The sequence below is a fragment of the Nipponia nippon genome, unplaced genomic scaffold, assembly GCF_047370975.1.
Source record: "Nipponia nippon isolate SJK-2023a ecotype South Korea unplaced genomic scaffold, ASM4737097v1 scaffold_3, whole genome shotgun sequence".
Classification (NCBI taxonomy): Eukaryota; Metazoa; Chordata; class Aves; order Pelecaniformes; family Threskiornithidae; genus Nipponia; species Nipponia nippon.
This window is the reverse complement of record NW_028262347.1, coordinates 112114239-112130927: the sequence shown is the minus strand read 5'-3', so window position 1 is coordinate 112130927 and position 16689 is coordinate 112114239. Positions and strand designations below refer to the sequence as shown.

Here is a 16689-nt window from a genome sequence, read left to right as displayed (position 1 = left end):
TGCATCCCCCCACATCGCCCCGGCTCTGCTAGTGCTGGTTTTAACCCTGGGCCCTGGAGAGAGGAGGAGAGCAGAGCTGGACTGAGCCCTGCGCCCCAACCTGGCTAGTGCCATCCTGGCTGGGGTGCTGGGTCCCAGCTCTGCTGTTGCACAAACACACCACTATGTTTCCCCTAGTCCAAAGGGAGGACCAGTGCCCCCGGGAGGGGATTCTTCATCCTCCCAGACACAGAGGGAAACTGAGGCACAGAGCACGCCTCTCTCGGGCCCTGCAGCATCCCTGGCCCAGCTCCTCCTCCAGACATCATGCTGCTGCTGCCCCCGCGACAGCCCCCCTTCCCCCCGAACACGCCTGCCCTGCCACACTTACCTGTCCATTAAGATTTTCACAGACTTGGTGTTCTAGGAGGGGAAGGAGAAGCCCTGGTCAGTAAGGACAGTCCCTGCCCCGGCAGCCACCTCCCCTTCTGCAGCCCCCCAGGAGGGGACAGGCTGCCCAAGGGTGCCGAGCCCCCTGTCGCCCCGGCACAGGCTGCCCCAGCCCCATCTCCAGCTGCGGCATCTCCTCGTACGAGGCCAGTGCTGAGCCTGCCCCGCTCCTCCTCGCCTTCCCCCTCTGCTGAGCTCTCTAGAGGCACCAGCACGTCCCATCAGAGCCCCCAGCCCAGTCCGCAACGCTTCCTACAGAACCAGGCCTCCCCCTGGCCCCCTCCCACCCCCAGCACGGGCAGCTCATCTCACCTTCATGAAGTTGATGTCCTCGGTTTTGTCAAACATGACCTGGACAGAGCTGAGGAGCTTCTTGGCCTCCTGCATGCGCTCATTGAGGTGAAGGACCTGGGCTGCGTTCTCATTGCAGAACTTGGCCTGGGCCTTGTCCAGGATCTCCATGGTCTTCCGCAAGTCCTCGTCCAAGATCTGGTGCATCTTCTCGTACTGCAGGCGCACCTCGTCCTTCAGCTGGCTCACCTTCTCCTGGGGGAGAGGAGCAGGGTCAGCCCCTCTGCACCCTCCAACCTCCGCTGTGATGCCCCAGGACACCTGGGTCCTTTCCCCAGCAGGGCTGGGTGCGACCCGAGAGCTGCCCCACAGTTCTGCTCTCCTGCAATGCCCGCAAAGACCAAACGCTGCCGTCAGCTGCCACGTGGGACTCCTACGTGCCGGGGACCCAACAGAGCCACTGTGGAGGTTTGGCTAATCCAGCAGATCCCCTGGGCCGACCTCCTGGGGTCTAGGTGGGGATCGCCTCTGGAGAGCTAATGCCAAGCAACAACCTGCCACACCACTGAGGCAGGTGTGCTCCCTTAAAAAACCCTGCCCATCCCCATCCTCATCCCCATTCCCATCCCCATCCTCATCCTCATCATCCCTGTCTTCATCCCCTCCCCAGGCTGGGGTCACACCATGCTCCAGAGCCCTTCCCTCCACACTCTGGGAGGCCGAGGGGCTTTAAGGACCACGAGCTGATCTTGTTTTACCTGTGTCCCAGCAAAACACTCACTTGCATCTCTTCCACCTCCTGGGTATTTCAGTGGTTTATTCAGACATCTCCCATCTCCAGACCCTCCCCTCCCACTCAGGATGAACTGGGTGGCCTGGGGAAGCCTGTGCTGACCTGAGGCAGGGGGGACCACCTGATATTTAAGGACAGCCTCGTTCCTTGCCTCCCAACTCACCCCAGGTCCCATGAGACTGTAGGACAGCCCCAAACACATTTCATCTCCCAGAAGTATAACTTCCAGGACAGGAATGGAGACAGCATGTCCAGCCGGCCGCTCTTCCCCTGCGTGTCCTCCCTCCTCCCTGCCCACCTGACCCCTACGCCCTGGGAGCCTGTCCCCATCATGCCATGTGGTGACAGTCCCAGGGCTGGCCGCAGCAGGGTGCAGCACCAGTTACCTCGACCAGCCGCTTGTCCGATTCTAGCTTGTAGAGCTGCTCTTCAATGTCTTGCTCCCGCTCCTCCAGGCGGTCCTGCTGCTTCATCAGCATCTTCTGCAGAGACGGACGAGAAAAGCAGCCGTCAGAGCCCGGTGGCCACACATGCTGGGAAGCTTTGGTGCCGCCCGCCCCGGCTCTGCCCATGCGGTTTGGAAGGGACAGGGCTTTTTCCTAGTGGGATGCCATTGCCAAGCTGAAAGCCCACACATGGCTGGTGGAGGTGGAAATGTCGCTATTTCAACAGCCATGCAGAGGGGCCGTGTGTGCTGGGCTGCCTTATCAGCTGGGGACCTTGATTTGGGTCCCCTGGATGGGGGCAGTCCCTTGCCAAGCCCTGGGGACCCCAGGGGACACACAGAGAGGCTCATCTCCCACTCTGGCAGCACCGTTTTGAGGCCCATCACCCATCGCTGGCAGGCTCCCGCGAGACGCTGCCACCCCCCTCGCGCCCCCATACGCCACGCCAAATCCTTTCTCCCTTCCCCGCCTCTGTGACAAGCCCCAGAGCCAGCATCAACATAATCAGGAGGGACAGAGAGAGGAGGAACGGGGCCTCCCCCCGCCACGCTGCCAGCCCCCGGCCCCCACTCCTCGGGGCTGGGGCTGGGCCATCAGCCTCATAACTGGGACAAAACGTTATCCCCAGCAATCAGCATGAGCGCCTCGCTCCTGTGCGCTTCCCTGGCCAGGATGAAACCCACTGCCCAGGAGAGAAGGCCTCCATCCCTGCGAGCAAGAGCAGGGCTTCCCAAAACACCCCTCAAAATCAACTCCTAATTTTTTCCCACCATGGTTATCCCAAGGGAAAGCCGCCACACTGGCGGGGCAAAGAGGATGGCTTCGCCCGGCACGGAGATGCAGCGTTAGAGACTCTCAACGACGGGGGCGAGATGGGAAGAAACCGGCAGCAAGGATGAATTTCGAGGGGATTATTGCTATTATAAACTGCCGCTTGGGGATTTATAATCAAGTAATTAATTCCTGGACGAGGCGGGAGGGGGAGGGTGGCAGAGGCACTGCCGGGATTAATTGCATCGCAGGGAATGGCTGTCACCTCCGACTCAATTCGGGAGCAGGAATGCGAAGCCTCCTCCCTCCTGTTGTTTTTCTTAAGGTCTCGGACACCTCCAGCCTCACTGCCGCTGGGCTCGTACCACTAATAATAACAAGGAGCTAAAAAAACCCGGTTTCCCACTTGCAGTCGCACCCATGCAAACACATGGAGATGGACACAGACAGCACATCCACTGAAACAGGGTCTGAGGGGCAGCATGCGCGCAGAAATACACGGGCCTGCAGGCATCCAAGGGCATCGCTGCTGCTGTTTTTAACACCAGCTGAATAGGTGGGAGAGCCCATACGGAGAAAGATTTGATACATATATTAAAAATCTCCTTTTTTCATCGTAAAAGGGTCGTTATTTGCGCTGCTGCGGCGCCAGGAGGCTGCAACCCGCTCCTGGGTTAAATACAGTGGGAACTGAGCTCCAGAGAGTGGGTGCAACACCGCTTGCTTGGAGAGAGCCAAAGGCACAGGCAGGAACCGCATCCCAGGTCCTGTGCTGGCAGCCAGGCCAGGGTGCGGGGCTGCTGGTGGCTTTTCCAAGGGCTCAGCCAGGGTTTTGGGTCCAGCACCAGGCAGAGCTGTGGGGTGGGTGGGCAGCAGCCCCGTGCAGCCGGGCAGGGAGGCAGCGGGCAGCAACCTGCTCCGGCAGTGGTGCAGGCAGGTGCACGTCAAGAGGACCTGCTCTAAAGCACCACTGGCTGAAAACACGGTTTGCAACATCCCTCTGTGAGGGCCTGGTGTGGAGCACAGTGAGCACACCCGGCTCTGGATCCTGCCCCAGCATCCACAGGCTGGAATTTCCCCACTGAAATTGCAGTTGACTGATGGGAAAGCCACCTGGCTCCAGGGAAGGAGATGCCTTCCCGCACCCCTGCTTGCAGGAGGCCAATCGAGCCCTGGAGCCGGGGCAGGTCTTGCAAGGCAGGCTGAGTTTCTTGCTCTCCAAGCTGGAGAGCCAAAAGACATAGCGAGCCTTCGCGCCGAGCCCTTCCCTACGCCTCCCTCCCTGCCAGCAGAGACTCGCCGTCTCCACTGCGAGCAGCCAGACCCACCCCACACCAGCCCACCGGGAGGACGGGGGCCCGGGAGCAGCCGGGTCCCCTGCCCGCCTCCCCTGACCACCAGCTGGGGCAGGGCCAGGGAAAAACACGGGACGGGATCCAAGACTCGCAGCTCGTGGGGCACAGAGGCCAAATCCCTATCCCGCCCCAGCGTACGCATCAGGCATCCGACGTGGAGCCACCCTGAGGCAGCCCCTGCTCACCCCCCGGCAATGCTGCCGGGATGCTCTCCCAGAGGAAAGCAGGGTTTCCCATCACTGTGAGGGACAGGGTGTGAGGGACCCCCGAGGGACGGACCGAACAGCCCCGGACATGCACGTACCATCGTCCCCTTCCCGCCGCCCTGCAGCTGCCGTGGCAGAGCTGCCAACCTTTGTGTTTTGTAACAAACCTCAGGGTGCTTCCCTCCTGGAATCATACAATTATGTGAAATCACAAATATATACATAAATGTATATATATAAAAATAACTTTTTATATATATACATTAATTTAATAGCTCCTCACAGCTGGAAAAAGTGACTGAAATCCAACCGAAAGCCATAGAAATCAGAGAGAATAGAGGACATGCAGTGTTTTCTTTAAATCTCACACTTGAGCCACTCTCTTGATTTTAGGGCGATTTAAAAACGGTACGTGCCTGGGATTGCAGCGGGATGGGAGGGCTTTTCACCCACGGCAACCAAAACCTTAACAAGACACATGGGTATGAACTACCCCTTCTGGCACCGAGGGGCGAAATCTCATTGTCTTTGCAGCACGGGCTGAATTCCTTAGGTATTTTGAAAAGGAAAATATATCCCTTCCCCTTCCATCCCCTCCCAAATCTGGTATTTCTGAAGTCATGAACTCCTCCTCCTCCAGGATCAGAATTTCTCAGGGTAATTTCTCATATTTCATGCATGACCTTGATGCTGGGAGAACCGCAGCTCCCTCCGTACAGGCGCCCAAGCTCCAAGCAACAACATGATCCCAGTTTGTCTGTTCTGAGACACTCCACCAGTTTGTGAAACGGACGCCAAAAATGCTCTGTATTCCAACACCAGCTGAGAGTGAACTCATCTAATTAATTAATATGTTAATCTCCGGCCAGGGTAAGTGGCTGGTCCACCCCAACCCCGCAGGCCACAGCGAGATGGGGTTAGTTGCTGGAAACCAGTTTATTCTGCTGGAGTTGCATGTCGTCTCCCCCCTCCTGATGGGGAAAAATAAAGCAGGGAGAAAAAAAGGCTGAGCCCTAAGAAGAGGTTAGCAGGGCTCTCTGCAAACACGCCGTGGGCATCAACCCTGCGCAGGAGCAGCACCGCCGAAGGTAGAAGGAGAAAGGAGCGGAGGTTATCCTTTGCTCACTGATCAGGAGCCCCACCACTGGTGGAGCAGGGTGCATCCCGGGGAGCAATCGTGGCAAGTGGGGTGGGTTCAGGGTACTGAGGTCACGCACGGGGAGAGAAATGCTACTTGGGGGCCATCTCTGCGGGAAGCAAGGCAAGCGCTGGAAGGTCTCATTCCAGGGCGGACGCACACAGCTGGTCCCCATGGGATCGTGCCAGGGAAAGGCTTGCTGACCATCACTATCCACCCAGTGCTTGCTGGGAGGAAACCACTGCCGAGGAAACCACGCTCGCCCCACGTCCCCCTTACTGCACCTCCCAGTCTGCCCCCCCCGAACCTGCACGTGGGCAGCTCTGCACCGACCCCAACTCCCAGCGGCCACTCCAGCACGGGACAAGTCCAGCCCCCCAGGTAGGGGACAGGGGGACGTTTGCCAGGGGACAGGGCTGCCCCGACAGAACTTCTGCAAGATTAAATGCCTACAGCCACAAGACAGAAAGATGGTAATAAAGAGTTTAACAGCTCCGACGATACAGGGCACCTGGGCTCCTCATCTGAGAGTCATTATAGGGCTGCAGCATGGCAAGCGTCAGCTGTGTTACATGCACAGGTCCAGCTCAGCCGGCTGGGCAACCTGCCACTGCAAAGGGGGGCACTGGGGCGTGGGAAGGAGCTCACACCCACTCGAGACCTCCCAGGCAGGGAGAAATCTGCGGGCAAGATGCCTCCCTGGCTTGTCTCAGGCTGGTCTCACCACTGTCCTCTCCCAAAGGACAGGGCTAAGTCTGCGGTCACTGCTGGGTCGCTGCTGAGCCTGTGATAACGGCGGATTATGCCCCTGCCCCGCCTGGAGCCCAGTGCTCCCCTTGTCCCCCCTTTGAAGCCCCCAGCAGCCTGTGGCCCTGGGGCTGGCACTGGGGCAGCAAAATCCCTTGACATGCCCCAAGGTTTCGCCAGCTCCGAGGATGGCCAGGGTCCCTGCATGCCTCCCGGGGAGAGCTGGCAGGGGAGAGCCTGCAGCACCCTTTCCCCAGGGGCTCAAGCACTCGCCAGCCCTTGCCCGACTCCCAGCAGGACCAGGAAGGAGCCGGGCAGCTTCACCAAAGCCAGAGAGGTGCCCCTCGACCCGCCAAGCAGCTCTGGTATTAAATGAGAGTGGGACCAGTGAAATGCCTTACTGTGTTCATGGGCGAAATGAAGCCCATGCAGCTTCTCTGATGTCTAATAAGGGTTGTGCATCCTTCAGGGCTGTTCCCCCAGCCAGAGCAACCGTGTCCCTGCACACCGACCTGCAGGACGCTTGCAGGATGCTAATTCCCAATAAACTGGGCTGAAACCGCCTGCAGGTTTGGAGGGTACTAGAGGAGGTCAGGTGGACAAAACACAAGAGCACACAGCTCTTGTTCCCATAGGAAACCAGGGGGAGCAGAGAGCCAGACTGCCCCACTGAGTGCCTTTAACCGCAGCTGGACGGCTGGCCCAGGACAGGCGCGCTCGCTTCTCTGCCTCCCTCCTTCCTTCTCCTCTGCGCCCGGGCCTTCCCCTCGCCGCCAAATCCCAGCCGCCGAGTGAATAAGGACATTGTTTGCAGCCACCGGAAAGCCAGAACGAAGGGAGCAGCTCGGAGCACGAGGGGGAGGAAGGGCGAGGAGGAGGAGGAAGGTGGAACCGGAGTGAGGAAGCTGCGAAGGGCAGATGCCTGTCGCGGGAATGGCTCCAGACACCTGCAGCTCAGCCCAGGGACCGGGATCAAGGGCCCCCATTGAGACCCGCATCCCGGCACACTGCTGGAGACGGGCCTGAAGTCACAGCGACTGAATTTTAATGCACCGAGAGCCCTGGACCGAGGAGGCGAGTACAACCTTTCGCCTCCCCATGCCTCCCACTTGCAGGCTTCCTGCTCCCCAGCCTCGCTCCGCTGTCAGCTGGCCGGTTTTCTGAGAAAAACCCACGCGATGAGGTATTTTCATCCCTCCTGAAAGTGTCCCCCCACGTGCCAACACACCCGTGCCTCAACACTGTGTGGCTCTGGGGCATGGCACCCCCGCGCCCTCCCAAAACAGGATCTCAAACCATGAGATCCTGCACCGCTGCAGCCTGAGGGGACCCATCCCCGCAGCCCGAACCCCCTGGAGCACCCTTCCTGCCACCCCCCATGGTCTCCTGCTGACCAGAGCCAGGCAAAAGCAGCTCTTTCAAACTCCCCACGGCCCCCGCGGCACTCGCAGGAGGCTGATCCGCTTACAGGGACAGGAAGGAAATGTTTTCTGGTTGGGGTTTCATCTTGCACACATTTACAGTAAGCACCAGGCAGGAGGGGAGGTCTCAGGCCGGAGCAGGAGGCCTCGCCTCCCCCGACCAGCCCGGAGCACACACAGGCTGCTCCAGGGTTTGGCTTTTCTCACAGTGCTCCCTGTGCAGAGATCGGGCTGGTTTATCCCTGGCAGGGGAAGGAAGAGGGGAGGGGAACAGCCTCTGGGATATTAATAGCTGGCCTTGCTAGAAAGGGATGGGAGCAGCAGCCACACAGCCCACGGGCATCAAGGGACCCACTGAGCACTGGGAGAGCTGGTGCTTTGTGGAAAAGGGCTGGAGGCTGAATATCCAGTGCCAACTTGGGGGAACAGGATGCGGGGCGCCTCTGGCAAGAGCGGCTCTCTGCCCTGTTCTCACACCGGGGTGGGTGGAGATGCCTCCTGCCTGTCCCCGTCGCCCTGCGAGATGCTGCCTGGTCTCCAAGCCTTCCTCAACACACCGAGGAGGAGAAACCACCAAGCTAAGCCCCATCTCCATCAGCTACCCCGGATGCGAAGCCCCGTGTCCCACCTCCGGCGCTCGCCCCGGCACAGGGCATCCCTACAGCGTGGCTGGCACGCAGCAGCTGGATGCTTCCCCTGAGCCACAACTCACGGCTGCTCAGCGGTATTCAGGTCAGCCCTCAACCCTGTGGCACCCCAGGATGGCGGGCACAGCGGACCATGCTCCTCCACACGGCCTTGTACCAGCAGACCCCGGACCGCCACGGGGCTGTGCCGGTGCCCGCAGCCCGGGACAGCTCTTCTCCTTGTTTATACCCAGCAGAAAGGAAGAACTCATTAGTAAGGGGAAAATACAAGGCATTGTGTTGTGTGGGGCCAGCAGCAGGATTTCTGGAGGCCAGGAAATGGGGACCTATTCTCTGTCAGAAAGTGACCTTCAGAAGGACCTTGAGGATGTTAGTTTGCCTTCCCAGGCCTCTGTGTCTCCCCCTGCTCCCCACTGCCATGGGGGTTACTTGTGGCTGTGCCTCTCGCACAAATCGGGGAAGGAGGCTGGAGCTCTACCCACAGTTTTTGGACCTCAACTTCAAGCCACGGCCCAGCTGCCACTGCTGTCAGTGCCCTCTGAGCAGGAATGAAGATCTGCTTCGAGGGGAAAAGGGGGATAAGGGAAATTAAGGAGCAGGGAGACAAGGCCGGTGGCTGCAGGAGCATCCCCTCTGTGCCAGCAGCCCAACAAGTCCTGAAGGCAGGAGCCTTCCTGGTATGGGGTGCCCAGTATGGGTGATGTGCCCCCCAAAACAGAGGTGCCCCAAGCACCAAAGCCATTTTTGCAGCATGTTGGAGGGTAGGAGCGAGGCCGTGCTGATCATGGGCCAGCGTCAGACGAGCTGCCCCCGTGCAAAGCGCAGCCAGAGGCAGTGAAAGCAGGGCGAACCGCCTCCGCCAGACCTGAGGCTCAAGCCTCACTCACAGCATGGGGGGGAGAGGAAGAAAGGAGCTGGAAACACGCCGGGAAGATGAATACGGGGACGGAGGAGCTGGTTTGCACGCCAAGCATGCAGCCAGGTGAGTCCCAACTGATGCCACTGGCTCCACAGTACAAAGATGAGCCTTGGTGATGCCCGTGCCTTTGGCTGGTGCAGCCGCCTCCCGCCGCGGATCCGCCAGGAGAGACGGCATCCGGCCCGGGAAAACGTGCTCCCGCGCTGTGTCCCGGTGGCACAGGGACAGCAGGTGCTTTTGGGTGGTGCAGGAGTAAGATGGAGAGACCAGCTCTGAGAGCTGCTGGGGCCGCAGCTGCCCACACAACCAGGCCCTTGGGGCAGCGAGGAGCTCGAGAAATCTTTTTTCTCTCTGCTGGGAAGGGAGGGAGAGGAGATCCCCGCCCAGGCCTGGGCGCGGATGCCGGCCAGCAGCCCTCCCCGGCCAGCTTTCGGGAGGGAGGACAGTCCAGACCGCCTTTGCCTGGGAGCAAGGAGAGCCAGGGGGAGTCACAGGGCTCAGCTCCATGTTTATGAAGGACAAGGTCCGCATCTTCTCCGCCACCAGGGATGCGACGGAGGAGCTCTTCCCCCCCCCCGCTTTCAGTTTTAGGGGGAAAATGTCCTGGTTTGGGGCTGCTTATAAGTCAGTGCCGAAATTCACCCTGCTGCTGAGCAGTCTCCGGCACAAGCCCGCCCTGCCCAGCACGATGCAGCACCCAACGCCCTTTGAGCAACCAGCTCCGGAGCACCAGCACCAGGGCATTGCCGGGGCGCTCCAGGAAAGCACAGGGGTTTGCAACATCCCAGAAAGTTTCAGACACCCAGACCCAAGCGTCTTGAGCAACCATTTCCAGCCACTTGGGACCTCAGACTGACACCAACACCTGGAGCACACCTGGCCTCGATGACCAACATCGCCTTGTGCTTCCTCCCGCCATGCCAGAAAATAAAATCTGGGCCCTGCAGCTACACCAACTGGGATTCACCAGATTTCACAGTTTTTCGGAGCCTAAGAGATCGTGTAAGAAGTCCTCCCCTTTCCACCTTCAGCATGCTCTGTGCTTCTGGTTTCTTGAACATTTCAGTCAATTTACATGTACATTACGGGAGCCCTAACCTCCTTTTCTCCCTATTCTGTCTGTTTTCATACATCTGCTCCTTCCTGACCACGGATCCAGCCGAAAAATTAAGCCAGTAAAAAAAAGCAGTCTCTTTACAGCTGGATTATCTCCCCCAACTGGCTCTCACAAGCGCTCTGCCAGCTCCAGTGGTGGCAGTCTGGGCAGAAATGGGAGGTCATTCAGTGCTGAAACTCTCGGTCAAATAACAAACTCCTGCTCCTCACACAAGCCGTGTTGCTCTGACATATCATCTGTGAGCCGCTCCTTCCATAACCCACACAAAAAAATAAACAGGCTTTGGCAGCACCCCCAATCCTGCCTCGATCTGCTGTTGTCCCAGCCTCGTCTAGCTCTGTTGAATCCCAAGATCTTCCCAACGTGCTGCAATCTCAGGGTCCCGGCCCGTCATCCCCAAACTGCGGCTGGCGGGATGCCTTGCCTTCAAAAGCAGCCATCCTGCAAAGACCCACTCCCATCCCTTAGCAGCAAACCTACCCCCATCTGCAGCCCCTGCAAAATTGAGAAACCCTCACTCCCTCTTCCAAATAAACATCTTGGATTCAAGATCCAGCTGGCCTGTGTGATCTCAGAGCTTTCTCCCTGCAGGGGTGAAACACAGCCAGCCTCTTCCACCCTTCCTCCCACTGCAGGCTGAGTTGCCTCTCCCCTGCCTGAAGACCTCCGCTCTGCGCCCGCCACGGCTCAGCCCCACCACGGGAAGACCCGAGCTCTGAACAACAGCCACTTCAGCTCCCTACCCCCCGAGTTTCTAATTTCTGCTCCGGAGGGAGCCCAGACTGAGGATCTGGATGCAGGAGCAGGTTTTTGGGGGAACCAGGATACCACCAAGGAGCAGAGCAGCCGCAGCAATACCTGCGTGCACCCACGCGTCCCAGCCACGAGACCACCGATAAGTGCAAAGGCAACGCCATCATTTGGTGACCCAGAGTCCGGCTGCGTGGGCGGCACAAAGCCCCTCTCTGGGCTCAGGGCAGCACTAGAAAGAAAACCCTGCTTTGATTTAAAGGCCATGATTTTATTTTTTTTCCTCCCAACCGATCTAGTTAAACTTCCAACCGCTCAAGGCTGTTTTAATTTGTACTGGTAAGTTAAATCAACACAAACAAGGGCAGAACAGGTTTATATGCACCTCTATTACTGGCTTGCACCAACTAAAGCGCAGCTAGATTTCTCCAGGCAGCTTTTTTTTTTTTCCTAATAAAGATAAGGGGGGACGTTTTTGTGCACCTCCAACTGACAAATGGAGCCTGAAAGTGAGTTGGGAGTCAAAGCCTTGCGGAAAGTCAAGGTGACTTATGTGCCAATAGGCTGGATTCAAAGAGCTTTGCAAAAATGCAGATCAACTAACAAGATTTATAAAACCCGTTAGGGGCTTAGAGGCTGCTTAATTCTCAAAGGTGCCAAGGAAAGTGCCTGAGTCACAGAGGGATGGATGGGACTTACAGAGGTGGCTATCTCAACCTTTCAGTTGAGAAGAAAAGGGGACTCAATTTCTCTTGGAAACGAGGTTTTGACATGCCGAGATGTTTACTCCGAGCCTTGGTTCCTCCATCACTTACTTTAAAGAAAAAGAAACCAAGTCCTGCTGCTGCAGACAACTGTTACAAACAGCTACCCAAAGCCACAGCAGAATCTGCTGCTTCAGCTCGCCAGCACCAGACACCACCCAGAGGAGTATGACACTCAATCGGATTCAGCACACAAGCTGGAAAAAATAAAAAAGGGGGGGGGGAGAAAAAAAAAAAGAGGACTTTGCACTTCTACAGCTCCCCAGCGCCCAACATTTTGCAAGCTGGAAGCAGCCCGTCAGCACCTGCGGGCAGCCAAGGCGACGTACAGCGAGCCCATCAGCCACTCCGCACCCGAGAGCGGACGGACCACGACCTGCTGAATGCCGAGGACCACTTCCCCGCTGGGTTTTCTCTCTCCCCCATTTTTTTCACGAGGCGGCTGTTGAGAATCTGAAAGCCCGGATTACAATCTTTATGAATCCCATAGTTAGATCGTGCTGAACAGCAGCCCAGCAATACCAGATGTTCAAACAAAGCTGCCAACCAACAGCTGTCTGCAGCTTGCAGCGTGTTTTTACTTTAAAATGCAAAATGATACCAATCTATATTAAAAGAGAGACGTTTGGAGCCTTGCGATAGCAGCTGAAGCCGTGGATATTGCTCTTTCACGCAGGGTGTGGCGGCAGAAGGAAATATCTCAGAAACTACTGCTTAAGCCGCCCTGCCGGCCCCCCAAATCCTGGCCCTTTTCCTAATGGGAAAGAGACTCACATTACTGCCTGAGTGCCGTGAATGTACCAGTGCATGTCCAAACAAGCCAGCAAAAAGAAAAATGCAGCATGAACAAACACCGTCTAACGAAGGATGCCAGAACAAATCTGGGCGCTGCACCTGGCTCTCAGCGGCGTGGGGAGGACGAAGCGATGCGCAGGGGGACGGAGGGAGCCAGCCCTGGGGTGGAGGGTGCCGCAGTGCCTCCCATCCTGTGCCGGTGACCAAACTGGGGGTGCAAAGGTCCCTTTTCTGGCAGCAGAGCATCGGTGGCAGAGGCAAGGGATGGAGAGGCATCTTCCAGTGCTCCCGCCCATCTGCCCAGCGTCCCGCCTCAGGTTGTCCCATGTCCCTCTAAAACACACATGGATGTTCGTGCGATGCTGGCCCCACCAGGGAAACTCTGCTGGAGCCCCTTCCAAGACTTGACATGCAGCAGGTTTTGAACTTGCATTGTTTTGTACCTTTATTTGTTAGGCTGGCTGGAACCAGGCACAAAGCCCAAAACCATGCAATGTTTTCTGCACACCAGCAGCTGGGGAAGGCAAGAGCCGGAGCTCAGCCTTGCTCTCCATTCTTCCTCCCTCTGGAAACGCAAGCCACCTGCACCCACTGCATTTTGGGGGTGGCAAGCCCTGAACATGCTGGGCACAGCACGGTACTTCTGGCTTGCAGGAATCGCGCGAAGAGGGCTCTTAGTCAAACGTGATGTCCCAAATTCCCCACCAGCCGCGATCACAGGAAATCTTTGGGACCGGTCCCAAGGCTGCCTCATTGTGCTCCGAACAGCAACAGCATGAATGAATCACACTCCTCAACGTGACACCCAGCTCCCAGCAACGCGCTCGGGACCAAAATATTTACGTTGCAAACGAGTAAGAATAGGACCAGATCCCCTCCCCAGCCTGGTGACATAAAAAGGCCAATCTGATCCTGCATCGAGCAAGTGGGTGGCGGGATGATAAGAAAGCAGGAGGCAGAGACCAGCCCTGTGTCTCACAGCCTGGGTCTGCCCACCAATGCTGAACCAGAGCCCTTCTCCGCAGCAGCATAACCCCTGCAGCGGTGAGCACCGAGACTACGATCCCCGTGGTACCACACTCCCACCAAAGCTCAGCAGCCATGCGACATGCGAGGGAGCATGCTGGGACCTGTAGTTTTCAGCCAGCCAGCTGCAAAACGCCATCCGCCAGTAAACACGTCTCGAATTAAAGAGATGCAAAGCCCCCAAGCTCGTGGCAAAGTGCCAGCCGCAGCTTCTTGTTGGCAGGCACTTGGCCAATTCCCATGTGTTGCATTAGCCCCTTTCCAAGGAGCAGCCAAGAGCCCACACCCCGCAAAGCCCCTCGCAGCCGAGCTGCGCCCTGCCCTTGCCGAAGCGACGTGTCTGCACGGACAGCAAGATGCTCCCAGAGCTCAGGTGCAGGCCTGGGCCGCAGGAGATGTCAGCCCTGCTCCTGCCTTGCTGTGAGCCCCTCCACTTCTGCTCCATGGCCCCGGGCCACTGACTCCAGAGCAAGACCCCACAGCTGGCACTGCCCGAGCTTCAGCTACATAGAGCCCAACACTGCATCCCTAGAGGGGTCAAACAAAGATGCCACTGAAGCAATCAGAGTCACAGGCAGCAAGAAGCAACACACTGGCACGGTGCTTTCAGGCAGAGCAGCACAAACAGGCAAACCTCCACCGAACCACCACACTGGCGTGGCTGGGGGCAACCACCTCCCCGCAGCATCCCGGCCGGGCATGCAGCCTCCCCCCGAGTGCTGCCGCCCCACGCTCCAGCAAGGCCAGGACCGTATGTCACCCCTTGGGGAGCGTGGCACCCCTCTCCTTGCCCGCTCACCCTTCCCGCTGCGGAGGAAATTGCGGCGCCTGGCTGATGTCAGGAGGCATCACTTCACACAAAGGCCAGGCTTCCTGGCGGGGAAGGGGTGGGGGAGCGGGGAGGAAGGGGAAGAGGAGCCCGGGGCAAAGGCAAGCGGCATCTCCAGCTCCATCTCCAGCTCCGCGTGTGTGCACGACGGGCAGCGGCATGGCCCCTTTTCCTTTAATCGCCCTTGTGCTCGGGAAAGAGAGGCAACATCCTTTTTCCCAGCGCCCTTCACAGGAGCCCCAGCGTGGCTCTGCCCTGCGGAGCTGTGATGGAGCGTGCACCCCTTTAAGGATGCACAGAGAAAAGGGACTCGAGTTTATTTCCATTTGCTCCTGCAAATAAATCAATTCCATCTCCTCCACCTCGGTCGGACTGTGGCTGCTGCCGACCGGAGGAAGCACGCTCCAGCCGAGCGCGGGGGCACAGCCCCCTGCCCAGCGCCCACCCAGGAGAAAAGCCACCTCTGTGACAACCTCGAATGCCACCGCCCCCAAAACGGGCACAACCGCGCACCCCACCTGACTGTCTCTTGCCCACGGGTGGCTAAACGCTCGCAGCACTCGTTAATTGATAAATACAGGTAAAAACACAATGTATTCAGGACAAAGTCAAGAGTCATCTGCAGCCCTCGTTTCCCAAACTCCTCTCCCCAGTGTGCTCCCCAAAGCTGAGCATCTTTACAACACACAGCACATCGCGGTACCCACAGCATCAATGTGACCTCCTGCTTCAGCCTCTCCTCCCCTCCTCTGCCTCCCACGGGCCCAGCTCATGCCCCAGCAGCGAAAGCAGCTGGCAGCCAGCACCAGGCTGCATCGCTTTTGTCTTCACCTCAGCCACTCTCCCAAGGGCAGGAGTGCTCTGGACCAGCTGCACGGGGACCAGTGAAGAGGGGGTGGCCGTAGGGGACCTGCAGGATCTGGTCAGTGTTGATTGAGGGGGGGGAATCGCTGATGTTGCAGGGTGCAGCCTGGGAAGGTGGGGTTTGGATGTGGACACCACCAGGGAATAACTAAAGGTGAAAACTCTGCTGCTCTCCTTCAACGTGCTGACTTCTGCTCCTAGGAGGAGGCCTGTCATTGGTTTTTAATCTCGCCCGATTACGGACCAGCTTTTGACATTATTGATCTCAGGCCCCTGAAGTATCATTTATCTTCCAGGTTTGACTCTACGATCGGAGCTCGGCAGCTCAGTCCTCAGTTGGCTCCATCCTTGCGGGGAGCCAGGGGAACTGCTCTGCTCAACTCCAGTCCTGCCGATTCGTGCGAGCCATATTCGAGGCTCAGTTTCCATCCCCAAATGAGGCAGCTTTCGCCAGATGCCCTCTCCCCACCTGGCATTTAATTTCCTGACTCAAAAATCCTGCTCCTCAGGTTGCTGGCAGACCAGCAGTGCTTTATCAAGCCCAGCAGTCCAAGGTGCCTCCAGTGCCCGCTGCTTCCCCCTTTCAGTTTCATTATCCTCTTTTAAAGAGGATGCGGTGGAGGCACAAAGGTTACGGGACGTGCCGAGAGCCACACAGGGATTGGGGGGGCAGTGCCGGCATGCAGGGTACAACCAGAGAAGCCATTTCTAGCTGTGAACGCGCTGCCATTTTCTAGAGCAGAAGGACCAACAATAGCGGCTCCTCATCCCCTGATGAGCTTGCACCCACAAAGAAACCTGGCTGCTAGCTCAGTTCTGTGGTGGCTTCTCCTTACCTGCCGGCTAGCACAGCCACACCTCGGGGCCAGCTCGTGATTTCTGCTTGACCTTCAAAACGTTAACGCCTGCTCCCTCCGCCGGGCAGAACAAGAGACAGGCTCCACGGATGCAAAGCAGCCGTAAGGACTGGGATTCAGGATGCCTGGGATCATCACCCCATGGATGGGACATACCTGGGATTGCTGCCCCACAGTTTTCCACTCCTCTGGTTTCCTCCATCTTCCACCCAAGCTGACAGATGTTCCCAGCCTCCACCTTTTGGGAAGCACAAGGTTTTCCTCAAATCTCTGTGTCTACAGTTACTGGGTGCAGTGTGTGCATGACGGTTGTTTTTTCGGATGCCTCCTGTCTCTCTCTCCCCTGCAAAGCTGAGCCTTGCGTTTTGGGAAGGAGGAACATTTCCTCAGGAAGGCTCCAGCAGGCAGTTTTAATGCATAGAGGAAGGTTTAGCTTTTGCTCGTTGCCTCAGTATTGTTTATCAGATTGCTGCAAAAGCACTTTGATAAATGGAGATTAGTACCATGTGCATTCATAGATGACA

General features: G+C 57.8%; 1 protein-coding gene across 1 annotated transcript in view; it reads right to left on the bottom strand.

Moving 5' to 3' along the window:
* The window catches only part of TRIM8 (tripartite motif containing 8), a 29775-nt gene that overhangs the window by 2636 nt on the left and 10450 nt on the right, over nt 1-16689 (bottom strand). Inside the window, exons 3-5 of the mRNA XM_009476011.2 lie at nt 1900-1995; nt 742-975; nt 371-402 (exon numbers count right to left, since the gene is read on the bottom strand). Coding sequence (XP_009474286.1) covers nt 371-402; nt 742-975; nt 1900-1995 — 362 coding nt within the window. The remainder of the gene's footprint in view (nt 1-370; nt 403-741; nt 976-1899; nt 1996-16689) is intronic.